The sequence below is a fragment of the Lepus europaeus genome, chromosome X, assembly GCF_033115175.1.
Source record: "Lepus europaeus isolate LE1 chromosome X, mLepTim1.pri, whole genome shotgun sequence".
In the NCBI taxonomy this organism is placed as follows: Eukaryota; Metazoa; Chordata; class Mammalia; order Lagomorpha; family Leporidae; genus Lepus; species Lepus europaeus.
In genome coordinates this window covers 21,246,142-21,263,595 of record NC_084850.1, presented here as the reverse complement: position 1 = coordinate 21,263,595, position 17,454 = coordinate 21,246,142, and the positions used below count along the sequence as shown (strand labels likewise).

At 40.8% G+C, this 17,454-nt stretch overlaps 1 protein-coding gene across 1 annotated transcript; it reads right to left on the bottom strand.

The window, feature by feature from the left end:
• Positions 1-185: 185 nt before the first annotated feature.
• On the bottom strand, positions 186-17,041 carry LOC133752506 (cancer/testis antigen 55-like). The gene is made up of 5 exons (XM_062183006.1): positions 16,951-17,041; positions 13,827-14,008; positions 7,269-7,413; positions 1,168-1,280; positions 186-377 (listed from the first exon to the last, which is right to left on the bottom strand). Exons 1-5 carry the CDS (start codon positions 17,039-17,041, stop codon positions 186-188), a joined length of 723 nt encoding a protein of 240 aa, XP_062038990.1.
• Between the last annotated feature and the right edge of the window lie 413 nt (positions 17,042-17,454).

Sequence of the window (17,454 nt, the reverse complement as noted above, 5' to 3'; positions counted from 1 at the left end):
GAAGACTGGTGAACATTCTCAAGAACATACAATTTGGTCAACACATTCAGGACTCAATCCTTGAAAAACAGTATAAGAAACAATTACTGAAGTTCACTAATTGGTTTTTTTTTCAAAACACAACTGCAAGAATCCCTTAATTACCATAGAAGAATGAATACATGGAGAATAAATAGGTTGTGCTTTTACATCAGTAGCACTGGAGTGATAGAAATTGCTCTCCAAACATAGCCTGAATGAAAGCTCTCCACTACCACAGCATTGACAACATGATGGATTTGAGGCACGTATCCTTCAGGAAGTTTCAGAGAATCCAAGGTGAAGAAGATGGCATCATCTATCACCCCGTTTCTTCCATGTATACTAGTAATGCACACCTATGGAAGGAAATGATGTGCAGGAATATGTAAAACCATCACACACGAAGCCTGCTGTGCACCTCCCTCTGGCTCTCAGCTGCAGGTCACTCCATGCCCACCAGTGATTTCCAGTCTTGTTGGCACATGGTGAACACCTGGGGTGCAGTGTAGACACACCCATGCCCATTTGCTACCTCATGCCAATTAAATCAGAATCTCTGGAAAGGAGTCCTATGTCTCTACTGAGAAATCTCGAGATAAATATTACTCAGTATCCATAATCTCTGTAAGTTAATGTTGAGAGAGGTGAAGAGATTGTGTGAGATAGAGATGTGGAGATAAGTAGACCACCATCTCTCCCTACTTCCTTTGTCACATTCTGAGATCACTATTTCCTATGTACCACTGCTCAAACTGAATTTTCTTGTGCTTTCAAGCTCCACTCCTCACCAAATCACACCTAGATCTTACTGGTAAACACAAATATCACTATCTACTCCCTCTGTTACTTTTTTTCCAAGTAGTACCTAAGGAATGATTTGTTTTCTGCCTTTGTTCTCAGAACATTTTATCACATATCAAATAAACTATATACTTCACATATTAATTACTTGAGTGATCCACATTATTCTTTATGTCACTTCACAAGTATAGCATATTTGGTAAGGAAATAGGCTCCAATTTGGAAATGAATATATTTTTGTGTTAAGTTTCCCAATCAATCCAACAGAATCCTGAGCAGCAGAAATTATCGCTAGAGAAAGGACAGGCAGAAACATACAACAAGTTCAGCAATGAAACCACCTACCTCACTCACATGCTTGTATACACGAGGCTTCACTGAGACAGCCCTTCTGCTCTGTGTGTCTGGGTCTGTGGAAAACAGAACTTCCACGCAGTCTCCTGTATAAGGCTCAAAATCTAAAATAGCCATGGTGAGAAATTTAGTGGAAAATGCTGTTAGTTTAGGTAACAATGCATTTCACAAATGCTCTCAGGTTCTAATACCCTAGAGAAGTTCTTATTGCATCTAAGGTAGGCTTCTGACTTTTATTATTATTATTTAAATATTTATTTATTTATTTGTGAGGCAGAGTTATAGACACACACACACACAGAGAGAGAGAGAGAGAGAGAGAGAGAGAGAGAGGTCTTCCATCCACTGGTTCACACTCCAGATGGCTGCAATGGCTGGAGCTGGGCCCATCGGAAGCCAGGAGCCAGGAGCTTCTTTTGGTCTTCCCACGTGGGTTCAGGGACTCAAACACCTGGATCATGTTCCACTGCTTTCTCAGGCACATTAGCAGGGAGCTGGATTGGAAGTGGAGCAGCCAGGATTCAAACTGGCATCCATATAGGATGCTGCCACTACAGGCGGAGGCTTAACCTGCTACGCCACAGCTCTGGCCACTATTTTTGACATTTAAAAAGAGTCAGTTACCCTATAAATTTCCTTTCAGAAAAGAAGTTTACCCAGCCCTTGTCTTAACTGCCCAGGAACAGTTTTTTTTTTTTTCATACTATTTGCTGAACTCTTTACTTAACATAGAATTAATCATATGTGTATAAAGTCAATTGAAAATAGATCTCAGTCAAAAATAAGAGTGGGAATAAGAGGGAGGAGGAAGTTTGTAACTGTAAAGCTGCATAGTTCTGCACACATTCCTGTGGACTTACTTCTAAAGGTACAACTTTTTAATTTAATTTAAATTTTTTTTACAGGCAGAGTGGACAGTGAGAGAGAGAGACAGAGAGAAAGGTCTTCCTTTGCCATTGGTTTACCCTCCAATGGCCGCCGCGGCTGGCGTGCTGTGGCCGGCACATGGCGCTGATCCGAAGCCAGGAGCCAGGTGCTTATCCTGGTCTCCCATGGGGTGCAGGGCCCAAGCACTTGGGCCATCCTCCACTGCACTCCCGGTCCACAGCAGAGAGCTGGCCTGGAAGAGGGGCAACCAGGACAGAATCCGGCGCCCCGACCGGGACTAGAACCCTGTGTGCCGGCGCCGCAGGTGGAGGATTAGCCTATTGAGCCACAGCACCAGCCTAAAGGTACAATTTAAAAACTTGCCATGGGACCCCAAATCCCATTAAGCTGGGTGGTAAAATTGTCATCTTAAGTGTTAAAGTGAACATCTAGATAGGATTAAATGTGAAAGTGATCATATAAATAGGATCAAGTGTCTGGTGATAATAATAGAATTATAAAGGGGAAAATGTTCCAACATAGAAAGTAGTCCACATACCAGGCTCGCAGCATGACAATTGCTTTAAGTAGCACTCTGACCTCAGAATCAGCCCTAAGGCATCCTGGTCTGGCTGAAAAGCCCATGAGAGCATTTCAGGCATGGAAAGCCAAGACACTGTGGCAAAAATGTGCTACATGAAGGACCTCTGTGAGTGAGATCCCAGCAGAAAGAAGTGGTCATCAAAGAAGGATGCACTTTTCTGTGAAGGAAGGAGAGAACTTCCACTTTGCTTACGGCCTTGTCTAAATACTGACAGAGTTTGTGGATTCAAAAGGCTTCCATAGCCTAGGCAGCTCATGTCAAGAGCCTAAGGTCATCACTGCCATCATATATAAAAGTGTTAATTGTTAAATTAACAACAGGAGTCGTTGTGCACTAACTTCCCATATAGGACCTCTGACCTCAATGAATTATATTATGAGAGTTAACTATAAAACTTGTTTACATAGTTTTTTTTGTATGTGCAAATTGTTGAAATTTTTACTTAGTATAGACTTGGTCTTCTGTGTATAAAGTTAATTGAAAATGAATCTTAATGGAGAATGGGACTGGCAAGGGGAGAGGAAGTAGGAGGAGGGGTGGGAGTGTGGGTTGGAGGGTGGGTATGGTGGGAACAATCACTATATCCCTAAAGTTGTACTTATGAAATTTGTGTTCTTTAAATAAAAGTTTCTTTTGGGAAAAAGAAAAAGAAAAGAAGTTTACCATGCTGTAGACATTGATTCTCCTCTAATGACTTAGCAAGTTCAGATGGGGAGAAGTATCAGCAACTGCACATCATACATGGGCAATCTTTTTAGGAGCAGTAACAAGATGCTTTAACAACTACAACCCTTCCATGAGAGGCAGCCAGGTACAAAGGTAAGAGCCCAAGCCTGAAGCTGGCTACCTGGATTCAGCATGTACTCACTTTGCAACCCCCGTGAAGGTGCTCATTCTCTGTGCTTTAGTTCACCTCTACGAACTGAGAAGTCTAACAGCAGCACTTACCACATAGAGTTCCAGGGACAATTAATTGACACCTATATCAGTGTTGCCAGGTACACAGTCAGCACTAAATAAATCTCAATTGCTATTGGCAGTAGCATTAGTAGGAGGACATATTGCACAGAAAAATGGACATTCATTATCAGGTGTTTTGGATAGAGAATGGACATTATATTATATCTTATAGTTCTAAATGAATAATTACAGATGGTTTATCATAAGGTACAAGTGAGTCTGAAAATATTAAGGTACAAGAGAGGATTTAAAGCAAATGTAATTCTCAAACACTCTTATTGGAAGTGTAAATTGATACAATCACTTCAGGTAGCTAGCAATATCTACTAAAGGTCAATATTTCTGTGCCTTATAACCCAGCATTCCTTAGTTCTTTCATATTCCTTCCTTTGTCTTTCCTTAGTTCCATTACAACTAAACTTTAGCATGACTGAAGGCAAGCACTGGATTCTTGCCTCTTGTTTTCTCTTTTATTGTTCTATACCTATTCCTTTTGTCGGGCTTTAAATGATAGTCACAGGCTGAAAATTCCAAAATGTGTATACTTACAGCTCCGATTAACCTCACATTCATAAATCCAAATGCTTAATCAAATTATCATATCCAAAGTTGAGTGTCTCTTGTTCTTTTCATGCACCCAAGTTGCCCCTTAGACTTTCCAAATCTAAAAAAATTGCAACTTCCCTTACCATTGCTGAAATAACTTTAAACTAACCCTTGACTCTTCTTTCTATCATAACAAATATTCTACCCAATAGTCAATACATTTCCTCTACTTCCAAAGAGTTTCCAAAATCAAATCAATCCTCACAGCCTCCACTTCTACTAACTTTGCCTAAGTACCCATCATCACTCACCATCACCACCACTATTGCATTATACTCTTGTCTTTCCAAACCTAGTCTTGCCCCATACAGGTAGAGAAAATGGCTTAAAACACAATTAATTGCCGGCGCCGCGGCTCAATAGGCTAATCCTCCGCCTGCGGTGCCGGCACACCAGGTTCTAGTCCCGGTCAGGGCGCTGGATTCTGTCCCGGTTGCCCCTCTTCCAGGCCAGCTCTCTGCTGTGGCCCGGGAGTGCAGTGGAGGATGGCCCAAGTGCTTGGGCCCTGCACCCCATGGGAGACCAGGAGAAGCACCTGGCTCCTGCCTTTGGATCAGCGCCATGCGCCGGCCACAGCACGCCAGCCGCGGCGGCCATTGGAGGATGAACCAACAGCAAAGGAAGACCTTTCTCTCTGTCTCTCTCCCTCACTGTCCACACTGCCTGTCAAAAAAACAAAAACAAAAACAAAAACAAAAAAACCCACACAATAAATTGGGGCCGGTGCTGTGGCGCAGCGGGTTAAAGCCCCAGCCTGCAGCGCCGGCATCCCATATGGGCACTGGTTCTATCCCTGCTGCTCCTCTTCTGATTCAGCTCTCTGCTATGGCCTGGGATAGCAGTGGAGGATGGCCCAAGTCCTTGGGCCCCTGTACCCACGTGGGAGACCCACAGGAGGCTTCTGGCTCCTGGCTTCAGATTGGCGCAGCTCTGGCCATTGTGGCCATCTGGGGAGTGAACCAGCAGATTGAAAACCTCTCTCTCTCTCTCTCTCTCTCTCTCTCTCTCTCTCTCTCCCTCTGTTTCTACCTCTCTCTGTAACTCTGTCTTTCAAATAAATAAAAATCAATCTTTAGAAAAACACAATTAATCCCCTCTCTTGGTGTTGAATTAAAATTACCTTAAACCAACCTCTATATTTTGGTGTTAACTGTGTTCCAAAGACCCCTGTATATATAGTGAACTGCCACCTAACTGCCACGTTCAGGGAAGTTGTAACCTACTGAAGTGTATTTATACTCTAGTAGGCAAGCAAGTGAGCCTCAGCCAATGCCAGGATGGAGGCTGCTAATTTACACCCAAATAAGGTAAAATCAGAACTGTGCCAATCAAGTAATCTCTCTACATCATTTCTTGTTTTTTAATAGTTTGGTTATAAATACAGCTCATCTCATTACAGGTGGAATTATTTTGAAACATATTTTGTTGAGAATGTTGTCTTTCTTAGATGCTTTCCTTGTTTGAGTAACTTTGGAAAAATTTCAGTAGTCTCAAAGGTTTTTTTTTTGAACAACAATAGTTTAAATCCCTCCCCCCAAAGCTAAATACTTATGACTTCTAAATCTTTTCAGTAAAGCCTTCCCCAGACACCCTATTTGAAATTTTAACCCATGTGCCCTTAGCTTTATATTTTTGCTTAACTCATGAATCAGCACTCTCAGTCCTAGTGCTAAGTATACTAGCCACAACAATCAAACTACAGGTCCACAAAAAAAGAGTCATTACACAAACATTCTCGGCAGGTTATACCATAGTAGCCAAAAGCTGTGAACATGCATCAAGAGCTTCAATGGGAGCATGGAGAAAGCATGATATATTTGATATATGTGGACTGCTACACATGCAAGCACATATGGATGAGACCAAAAACATTCCTGTTGCAGTTCACAGAGTTCCCACTAACATGATAAAATCAGAAACACAATCAGCACTAATCTGCCTCTCTTTCCATTTTCGTTCCAGACACGAAGTAAATCCCTCTTCCCATAACTATATAGATGGTGCTTGACATTATAACTTATTGTCCTTGGACATGCAACAGCTGTTTCCAATCATCTCAGGTGATGATGGAGAGGTATCAGATATTCCTGGCTCAGCCAGCACACTTGGCAGGCCAGTTGTCAATGACGTGGTCTATGCCACAGCCTAAAAAGGCAAGATTCTGCTGGGTCATCAGGAGGGCAGTAGCAGTGGGAAATTTGGGATACTATAGATTATGTTTACATGAAACAGTTAAGGTAAAGAGCAGCTCAGGACAGCACAAAATGTTAAGCCATGATACCCTATCACAAAGGGTAGAGATCAGTACTGATGCTCTTTTTCTGCTCTGCTCCTGCTCTTGTCATGGTGTAAATCCGCAACTCCTTAGATATTTGATCATTTGGTAATTTTTTTTAATTGCAGTAAAACCTTTTAGCAGCATTAGAAATTCACATGCCCAAGATTGTGTGATGAAGTTGTTACCTTTTTAGTGACAATTATGCATTGGTAAAATGTTTAGACTACAATTAATAACATTTATTTTTATGAAAGTTGTTTGTTCTACACTAAATGTAGTACTGTCACTGTGATTATATGGTGATAGTAGAAGAACAACTGGATGCTGTTCCTAGGATCTTCTAAGCAAAGAAAACTAGTGTAACATCTTGTCCATAGTTACTTCAAAAACTATGTTTTGGGCTTTAATTTTTGTATAAAAAATAAAATATATTTACAAAGAAATTTAGTGCCTATGTGAATAAAATTACAACATTAGTAACTGCATCCAATAATAAAAATGTAACAAATGATAGCACTAATTAACAAAAAACCATTATGAAACTGTGACTTGCTGCACATAGTATTTAACTTCAAAAGTACACTTTACATATTAGAAGATCACTGATCAGGGCAAACTATATTGGAGAAGAAGTTTTAGCACTAACACCCTCTCCTTAAATAAGCATGCTTCAAATATGACCCTGGAAATGATGACTTTAAATATCCCTAAATACAATTAACAAAAACCTTTAAAGCAGGACATACTTAATTTTAAATTTAAAAAAGTTCATTGTACCTGTACAAACAAGATCTAGAGAGAAGTAACACGTGTGATTAGCACAGTCAGTAGCACCCAGTAGAGCGTTAAGACAGCCAAATGAAACTCTCCTATATGTTTCTGAAGGTCCACTGTTAGGGGAGTTACTGCTGTCAACCACCACCTGAAAAATAAAGAAAGAGTAACTCACAAATAACCAAAATTTAAAAGAAGCATACACTGAAGTCATTGTTGTTCAAGAAACACTTGAAACAACTGTAATAATTGGTGAGTGCATTTCAACTGACAATCACATCACAGACATGAGTTCATAAAATAACGTCTGGGGGCCGGCGCTGTGGCGCAGTGGGTTAATGCCCTGGCCTGAGGCGCTGGCATCCCATATGGGCGCCTGTTCTAGTGCTGGCTGCTCCTCTTCTGATCCAGCTCTCTGCTATGGCCTGGGAAAGCAGTAGAAGATGGCCCAAGTCCTTGGGCACCTGCACCCACGAGGGAGACCAGGAAGAAGCTCCTGGCTTCTGGCTTCAGATTGGCGCACCTCTGGCAGTTGCAGCCATCTGAGGAGTGAACCAGTGGATGGAAGACCTCTCTCTCTGTCTCTACCTCTCTATGTAACTCTGTCCTTCAAATAAATAAAATAAATCTTTAAAAAATAAAATAATGTCTGAGGTTCATTATCTTTTCATTTCATTTATTAGAACCATTTAGTAAAACTGAGCAGAGAGTATAGAGTTCCCAGGGACTCTGTATCTTCTACCTCCAGTTTCTCCTATTATTAACATTTTGTATTGTTATAGTACACTGATTACAATTGAAGAACCAATGTCAGTACATGATAAAGTTAATACTTTATATCAGGTTCACTCTTTGTGCTGTATAGTCATATGTGTTTAAAATATGATTAAGAGCATTATTTGCATACTATAAGACTTAATGTACTGAAATTATTCATTTCAAAAATAAAAGATATGCTATTCCCACTCTCCAGTAGTTCACAAAGAAGAGTAAAAGACAAAATAACTAATTGAAAGCAAGTTGTGATAAATGACAAAAGCTAGTTCAAAAATTAGTTTCTGGGAATTCACAGGAGAGACAGAAGTTCATATGGAGAATATAAGAATTTCTTGGAGGAAGTATTTTGATGTTGACTGTGAAAGAGAAAGATTTTGCCAAACAAATGGATTTCTGGATGGCATTGAGGTCAGGGTTGGAAGACATTTGGGAGGAGAGTGCAAGACTCCTACTTTACACCTTACACAAAAATCTACTCAAAATGGATTAAAGACCTAAATCTATGACCCAACATCATCAAATTATTAGAGAACATTCAGGAAACCCTTCAAGACATTGGCACAGGCAAAGAGTTCTTGGAAAAGACCCCAGAAGTACAAGCAATCAAAGCCAAACTTAACAAATGGGATTACATCGAATTGAAAAGCTTCTGTACTGCAAAAGAAGCAGTCAGGAAAGTGAAGAGGCAACCGACAGAATGAAAGAAATTATTTGCAAACTATGTAACTGATAAAGGATTAATAGCCAGAATATACAAAGAGATAAAGGACCTCAACAACAACAACAACAACAACAACAACAACAACAAACAGTTAACAGATGGGCCAAGAACTTAAAAAGACATTTTTTTTTTGTTTTGCAAAAGAGGAAATCCAAACGGTCAACAGACACATGAAAAAATGCTTAGGACCACTAATTGTCAGGGAAATGCAAATCAAAACCACAGTGAGGTTTCAGCTTATTCCAGTTAGAATGGCTTTCATACAGAAATCAACCAACAACAAATGCTGGTAAGGAAAAAAGGCACACTAATCCACTGTTGGTGGGAATGCAAACTGGTAAAGCCACTATGGAAGACAGTATGGCAATACCTAAGAAATCTGAATATAGACCTACCGTATGACCCAGTCATCCCACTCCTAGGAATTCACCCAAGGAAAATGAAATCAGCATACGAAAAGCTTATCTGCACCCCCATGTTTATTACAGCCCAATTCACATAGCTAAGACATGGAATCAACCCAAGTGCCCATCTACTGAAGACTGGATAAAGAAATTATGGGGTATTTACACTATCGAATATTATACAGTGATTTTAAAAAAACGTGATCATTTACAATAAAATGGTGAATCTGGGAAACACCATACTTAGTGTAATAAGCCAGTTCCAAAGGGTCAAATACCAAATGTTCTCTCTGACATGTGATAACTAATAGAGCACCTAAAAGGCTATCTGTAGAAGTGAGACTGACACTTTGAGAAGCAATGACTTGAACAGCCCTTGTCTTGACGGTTGAGGAACAACTTTTCTATACTATTTGTTGAACCCTTTACTTAACATAGAGTTAAACATATGAGTATAAAGTCAATTGATAATAGATATCAGTAAAAAATAAGAGTCGGAATAAGAGTGGGTGGAGGGAAGGGGGTGAGTATAGGTGTGAGTGCAGGCATGGTGGGAAGAATCATCATGTTCCTCAAGTTGTAATTATGAAGTGTATGAAGTTTGTAACTGTAAAGCTGTATAGTTCTGCACACACTGTGGACTTACTTATTAGGGTACAGTTTAAAAACTTGCCATGAGGCCTGCGCCGCGGCTCAATAGGCTAATCCTCCACCTGCAGCGCCGGCACGCCAGGTTCTAGTCCCGGTCGAGGCGCCGGATTCTGTCCCGGTTGCCCCTCTTCCAGGCCAGCTCTCTGCTATGGCCCGGGAGTGCAGTGGAGGATGGCCCAGGTGCTTGGGCCCTGCACCCCATGGGAGACCAGGAGGAGCACCTGGCTCCTGGCTTCGGATCAGCGTGGTGTGCCGGCAGCAGTGCACTGCCCACGGCGGCCATTGGAGGGTAAACCTACGGCAAAAGAAGACCTTTCTCTCTGTCTCTGTCTCTCTCTCTCACTGTCCACTCTGCCTGTAAAAGAAAAACAAAAACAACAACAACAAAACAAAACAAAACAAAAAAAAACTTGCCATGGGACCCCAAATACCCATAAGCTGGATGGTAAAAATACCATCTTAAGTGTTAAAGTGATTATATGGATAAGATTAAGTGTTTGGTAATAATAATAGATAGAATTAAAATGGAGTGAATGCTCCAACATTGGAAACAGTCCACACAGAAGACTCATAGAATGGCAATCCCTTTAAATAGCACTATTTATTTATTTATTTGACAGGTAGAGTTAGCAGTGAGAGAGACAGAGAGAAAGGTCTTCTTTCCCTTGGTCACCCCCAAAATGGCCACTGTGGCCGGAGCTACACAGATCCGAAGCCAGGAGCCAGGTGCTTCCTCCTGGTCGCCCATGCGGGTGCAGGGGCCCAAGCACTTGGGTCATCCTCCACTGCTTTCCCAGGCCATAGCAGAGAGCTGGACTGGAAGAGGAGCAACCGGGACTAGAACCTGGGGCCCATATGGGATGTCAGTGCCGCAGGAGGAGGATTAACCAAGTGAACCATGGCACTGGACCCTTAAATAGCACTTTGACTTCTGAATCAGCCCTTAAAGCATCCTGGTCTGGCTGAAAAGTCCATGAGAGCATTTGAGGCATGGAAACTCAAGACATTGTGTCAAAAAATGTCCTACATGAAGGACCTTGGTGGGTGAGATTCCAGTGGAAAGAAGTAGTCATCAAAGAAGGATGCACTTTTCTCTGAAGGGAGGAGAGAACTACTTTGCTTATGGCTTTGTCTAAATACTGATGGAGTTAGTGCATTCAAAAGGCCTCCATAGCCTAGGCAGCTCATGTCAAGAACCTCAGGTGATCACTGATGTCATACATAAGAATACTAATTGTTAAATTAACAACAAGAGTCACTGTGCACTAACTTCCCATGCAGGACCTCTGTCCTCAAAGAGCTGCATTATGAGAGTTAATAGTAAAACTTGTTCTTAAATATTTACTTTGTTTCAGTATATTAAGTGGAGAACATTCTTATGTCTCCTAAGTTAAAGTTATGTCTAAGTGCTCGCTAAAGATGTATCATTCTTGGGTGCTTTTTAAAAGTTAATTAAGTATCGAAAAAAAGTGAAATTAACTTCAAGAAGAATGACTTTGTTTTTTTTTTTTTGACAGAGTTATAGACAGTGAAAGAGAGACAGAAAGGTTTCCTTCAGTTGGTTCACTCCCCAAATGGCTGCTACAGCTGGCGCTGTGCCGATCCGATCCGAAGCCAGGAGCCAGGTGCTTCCTCCTGGTCTCCCATGCGGGTGCAGGGGCCCAAGCATTTGAGCCATCCTCCACTGCCCTCCCAGGCCACAGCAGAGAGCTTGACTGGAAGAGGAGCAACCGGGACTAGAACCCGGCGCCCATATGGGATGCCGGCGCGGCAGGCAGAGGATTAACCAAGTGAACCACGGCGCCGGCCCCAAGCAATGACTTTGAACAGCCCTTGTCTCAACTGTTGAGGAACAGTTTTATTTTTTTCATGCAATTTGTTGTACTCTTTACTTAGTATAGAGTTAATCTTCTGTGTATAAGGTTAATTCAAAATAGATCTTAGTTAAAAATAAGATTAGGAATAGGAGAGGGAGAAGGAAGAAGGATGGGAGGGCGAGTACAGTGGGAAGAATCACTATGTTCCTAAAGTTGTATTTATGAAATGCATGAAGTTTGTATTCCTTAAATAAAGAATCTCTTTGGGAAAAAAGTACTATGTCTGAGGAGTAATAGTTGCTCTTGAGGGCATGAAGGATGATTTTATTTTTCATTTTATATCCTTCTAGACTTTGTACTATTTTCCTATGGCTTTAATGTTTATGCAACTGTTCACATTCAAACAAAGCAGATATCAAGCATTCCATTGACAATTACTATCTAACTAATAATAATAAAATATGTCTCAATCCTTTTAGAAACATTCAGTAAGAACTACCAGATTATATAGCAAAACCAATATTGTAGCATGCATGAAGACAATATTAGTTTGAAACAAAATATACAGATAATGTTAACATCTTAAAAATTTCAAAAAATCTAAAGAAATAATTTAAATAAAATGTATGTTGATAACAGAATAAAAATATTAATAGTCTGGGAAATACACTTAGGAAACATACAGAACCTATTAGGAGAAAAGTATAAAACAATTCAAAAGTATACTAGGGAAAGATGTGCCTGTTGGAGAAAAAGACAATTTTCATGATGTTATTTCTCCCTAAATTGAATGTACAAAACCAAATCCATCCCAGTTAGAACCCACCACGTGTAGTAGTTGTTGTGGTGAGTGGGAGAAATAAATACAACATTTCCTAAAACGGTACAGAAAAATTAAGAGGCAAAAATGGTCAGGAAAGTTCCAAAGATATTTCACAGGGAAATCAAGATTCCAAAAATTGAAATAAATATGTAACAGTGCTTCAGTGATTTAAATCTTTGATTATAGCTTCAGGGCAAGATAACACAATTCAATGAGTATGACAAGATGTCTCTACACTTTCAAATGCCTATGGGAATGCATGTATGTAATGTATGTTACAAGGGGCATTTCAGCTTAGTACAGGAGATATGGACTATTGCATTAGAAGTGTGCAGACAACAAAACAAAAATGAGCAAAACAAAAATCTGTATTCTTTTCTCAGTTGCTACACCTAAAGCAATTCCGGGCTGGTGAAGTATTTAGAAGTAAACAAATAAATAACTTTGAGAGGGAGCACAGTGATATTTCTGTGAAGTATGCAGTGCAATAGGCCTTTGTAAGGATTCTTATTGAACCCAAAAGACATATGGATCAGACAGACACATTTGTAAAATTAAAAAAATTAAACTCCATGAAATATAGTTCAAATACAGTCTTGGAAGGAATATTAACAAAAACACTCATGCCATAAATTTCTTAATAAACTTCTAATTTCTCTAAAATACAAATAGTTTTAATATTCCTAATGAATAAATAGCTCTAGAAAGGAAATCGATTCCATTCAGACACTTTGAAAAGTGAAAATACAATTATGATACATCTTTTTGTTTCTCAGATTTCCAAAGATATCAAAGCTTTACAATATTTCCATTCTTGCAAATATTGGCAAGCAGACACTCTCACAACCTGCTATTGACAGTGTCAATTAGTACAATATAGCTGAAGCATCATTTAAATATACCCTGTAAAGTCATAAATACATATACTGAGGTAATAGCTGCATACTTCTGTACATTTCACTTAAAATGCCATTGGTTTTTACTTATTTTAAAACTAGTGAATCCTATAAAACATAAATTATACCTTGATAAAGCTATTTTTAAAAAAATTAACATGCATATTTGTTCACATTGCAATTACACTTCAACAAATGCAGAAATTCATTACTTGTATGAGAAAGGAAGCACATAATTGAATAATTGTAGTTGTTAATCTCAATTTTAAAGGCAAAGAACAGATGTATACTTTTGAGAACAGAAATGCTAGAAAGATAAGAACAAATGTCCCACACAATTTGGTAAATTAGACTTCCAATTCCACTCTACAAATACAATACCAGGACACTTCAGGGAGGGTGAAAATAGAAGATAGCTTGAAAGCATTTCCAGGAATAAAGATGATGAACTCCAAACCCATACAACTCTTACACTGATGGTTTCCAATACCTGAGATGTTTCACCTTCTTCCACAACAAGAGTAGTGTCTGGCTCACTGCTCTGAGGCACATGGACAATCACATCAGCACCACAGAGGATGGCTTCATCAGTGACATTGTTATCACCAGAGGCACTTGCCACTGCTCCCTCAGTAGTTGACAATTCGGTGTCACCTATGAGATAGGTCAACAAAAGCTTTCACGAATTACTCTCAAAAGCAAACACATACTATAAAAAGACCTATAAGGAAAGCTGTGGGAGGCAATTATCTAAAAGTAGAAATAAAAAGTGCTAGATCTGACAATGCCAGTAGGGCAACAGTGGGTAAGTGTACAGGAGTGTGGAGGCAGAGTGTTCAGATTGAAATGCTGGTTCCACCACTTCTCTGTAGAGCATAGTGGCTCACTGCTCAAGCCAGTGTAGTTGCATGGTTAAGAGCATTGTAACTAGAGGCAGACTGCCTGATGTTGAATCATGGTTATCATGTGTGTTAACTGTGGGCACAGTGGGTAATCTCTCTGAACTTGTTTCCATCTGTAAAACCAGGACATTAACAATGTTGGCCTTATAGGGCTATTATAAATATTAATGGTCACATATGTAAACTGCTTAGAACTGCGAATATTACCCAAAGATTAGAGTGTGAAGGTTAGTTGTATTTACATCTAAAGAATCTTCAAGGATTGATTATTGCTGTACAGTGTTGTCATTATCAACAGTAGCAGTAGCACGTGGAAATGCTTAAATATCCCACCAGATAAAATATCTCACCAGATAAAGCACATAGAGATTTGAGGAGTTAAGTTTCACCCCAGTGTGCATCAGCCTCACTTGGTTGATTATGGTGTCTTGAACAAACACAGGAAATAAGTCAAGGTTTGGAATCTGAAACCAGATTGCAAACCTACACTGTGAGCCACAGTGCCTTAGGCACCTCTGTAAAGGCAGGCAAATTGGTAGAATGAGTGGGAGAAATATTATTACTGATTTTGAAGTCAGAAGCCATGAAAATTCTGAGAAATTGAAACAAAGATCAAATTGTTAACTGAAACCATGAATACCAAGAAGGAGGAAGGAACAACTGACTCTCTGGCATGTGAAAACATATCAGACGTCAATGATTCTTCCATATGTCCCTGCTGGCAAAAATAGCAATAATAGGAGACACTGCAGTGACAGGTTTCAGGCAACAGCTAAGAAAACAGTCTTCTGTGGCAAACTTTGCTAAGACTCAGCCACCTCTGCTGGGGGTCCCAACTCTGATGACGGAGAAGCAATAGGGGCATGCCAGCACCAGGAAGGACCGGTCCTTCCAAGAGACTACTGCTGACCAATGGGAATCTCTTCCACACCACCCTCCTGAAGGCACAGGAATTTTCTCTTGTGGACAGCAGTGTCTTCAGTGGTGGAAGCTTGTGGGTAGTAAATGGCTGAGGGATCAGAGTGTGGGTGTGAATCTGCTGGACCACAGGCTATCTGTGTGTCCCCTTTCCTGGCTGTGTCTCCCTGACTCAGCTGTAAAACCAACAAGGCAATCCTAGGACTTCCATCTTTGAAGTTTTTTAATTCATGATCTGCTTGCCCTGAGTGCTTTTGCCCACGGCATGGCACATCCATGCACTCAACCAAAACAGAGTTAAAATTTGAATACTAAAATAAAATAAAATAAAATAAGCAGAATTAATGCAATTGAGAGCAGAGATCAGCCCCAGCAAACCTTCTCACATCTAACTGGACTCCTCCCAACAAAATGTAGGCCATCTAAAGTATGACTGGGCATACATTCAATGCCAAACTCTGGGGCACATGTTTAAGAGGCAAAAGGGAACAAATTTAATGTGATCCCTGCCCTCTCATGAGCAACAGATATGGGGGTACTTCAAAAAATTCATGGAAGAAACAGAATTAAACAATCTATAGGAGTGAAACTGACACTTTGAGATGCAATGATTTTTAACAACCATTGTGTCAACTGTTGAGCAACTGTGTTTTTTTTTCTTCATACTAATCGTTGAACTCTTTAGTGTAGGGTTAATCTTATGAGTATAAAGTTAACTGATAATAGATCTTTGTAAAAGGTAAGAGTGGGAATTTATTTAAGGAGAGGGAGGAGGAGGAAGGGTGGGAGTATGGGTGGGAGGGAGGGTAGCATGGGAATTATCATCACTATTTTCCTGGATCTGTATATATGAAATAGATGAAATTTGTGTACCTTAAGTAAAATAAAAAAAAAAAAAATTAAAAAACCCCAGTTTCCTTTCATTCTATCGTCCAACCTCAGAGATATCTGCAATTGCCCTTTCTTTTAAATTTCTTCTGTGTTTTAAGAAATCCTCACTAAAAGCTACTATTAAAAAGCTTCCTGGGAAGGAAAAAATGCTTATTTTGGTACAATATTTTAGAACTCATATATACAATTGTACTACCCGTCCACGTGACTTCTTTTCTTTTGGAAAGAAAAGAAAAAAATAAAGTCAAGCAGCCGGAATGAGGGCATCCCAATATCTAATATCACTCCATATTAGAGTGCCAATTCAGTCGCGGCACACCCCTTACACGCCTGTGAAGCAGCAAACGATCATTCCAGTACCTGGGTCTCTGCGCCCACTCACGTCAGAGACCCGGATGGAGTTCCTTGCTCCTGGCTGTGGCCCGGCCCTCCACCAGTTGTGGGGACCATTTGAAAAGTGGACCAACGATGGAAAATCTATCTTTACCTCTCTATTACACTTTTCAAATTAACAAATATTTTAAAAATAATGAAATTTTTCCTCAGAAAGATTCACAACTATGGGCAGAGAGGAATGTCATACAGTCACCGGGCATCGCAACGTAATTTCCAGTTTGTGGAGAAGATCAAGAAAAAAACAGCCCCACGGGCCCTCTCTGCCCACACCATTGCCGCTTTGGACTGAAGTTTCGGAAAGAAACGGATGCCAGTCACAGTCACAGGCACACAAAAAACCGGGGATGACCCGTCCTGTTCCACCACACCCACCACAAGATGGCGCCCGCCCCGGTCCCTAAATCTCCTCGGAGCCTGTCAGAACGCCGCATCAGGAGTGGGATGCGGCCCTATGGGTGGGTCCCTTCTTAGAGGGGGCAGGATAGGTACCTTCCACAAGTATCACAGGCTGCACATTCTCGTCCTCCAACTCTACTGCCCCCTCGAAGACGACAAGAACCTTGGAAACAATCAGGTACATGGTTCTTTCGTCACACAGCCTACACACTGCTTCTATAGAAGACTCTGTCCCCCTTGACACTGCCGCCACAACAGCTGTTTATGGCTCTGCCTTCTCCTCTGCCCGGCCCAACCTCTAGTCAGGGTCTTTTATAGGCAGTGGAAGCAGTGGCCCCCCTGATGGCGCCCCTGTGCCACCAGTCAGCTAGCCTCCAGGAAGCCACTGACAGACTGGTGACTGTTGGGCGGGACTTCTTGGCTCCTCCTACCACCAAAGGGCGGAAATGCGTCAGTAAACCGGAAGTCAATTTCACTGGGCTCCCTGCTGCTGCTTAGTGGGGGCGGAGGATGGCGCATGTGGGATTCTGTAGGGAAGGCTGTAGAAAGTTGAGCTGCAACCTGCTGAGAATGGAGGCTGGTTCCCAGGCTCTGGAT

Bases quoted from the DNA above. Each gene is read 5' to 3' on its own strand.
- LOC133752506 (XM_062183006.1), bottom strand. From the start codon at position 17,041: ATGTACCTGATTGTTTCCAAGGTTCTTGTCGTCTTCGAGGGGGCAGTA. The intron at 14,009-16,950 runs GTACCTATCCTG...CCTATCTCATAG, and splicing joins GCCTGTGATACTTGTGGAAG to GTGACACCGAATTGTCAACT. The intron at 1,281-7,268 runs GTACAATGAACT...TGGCTATTTTAG, and splicing joins TCTAGATCTTGTTTGTACAG to ATTTTGAGCCTTATACAGGA.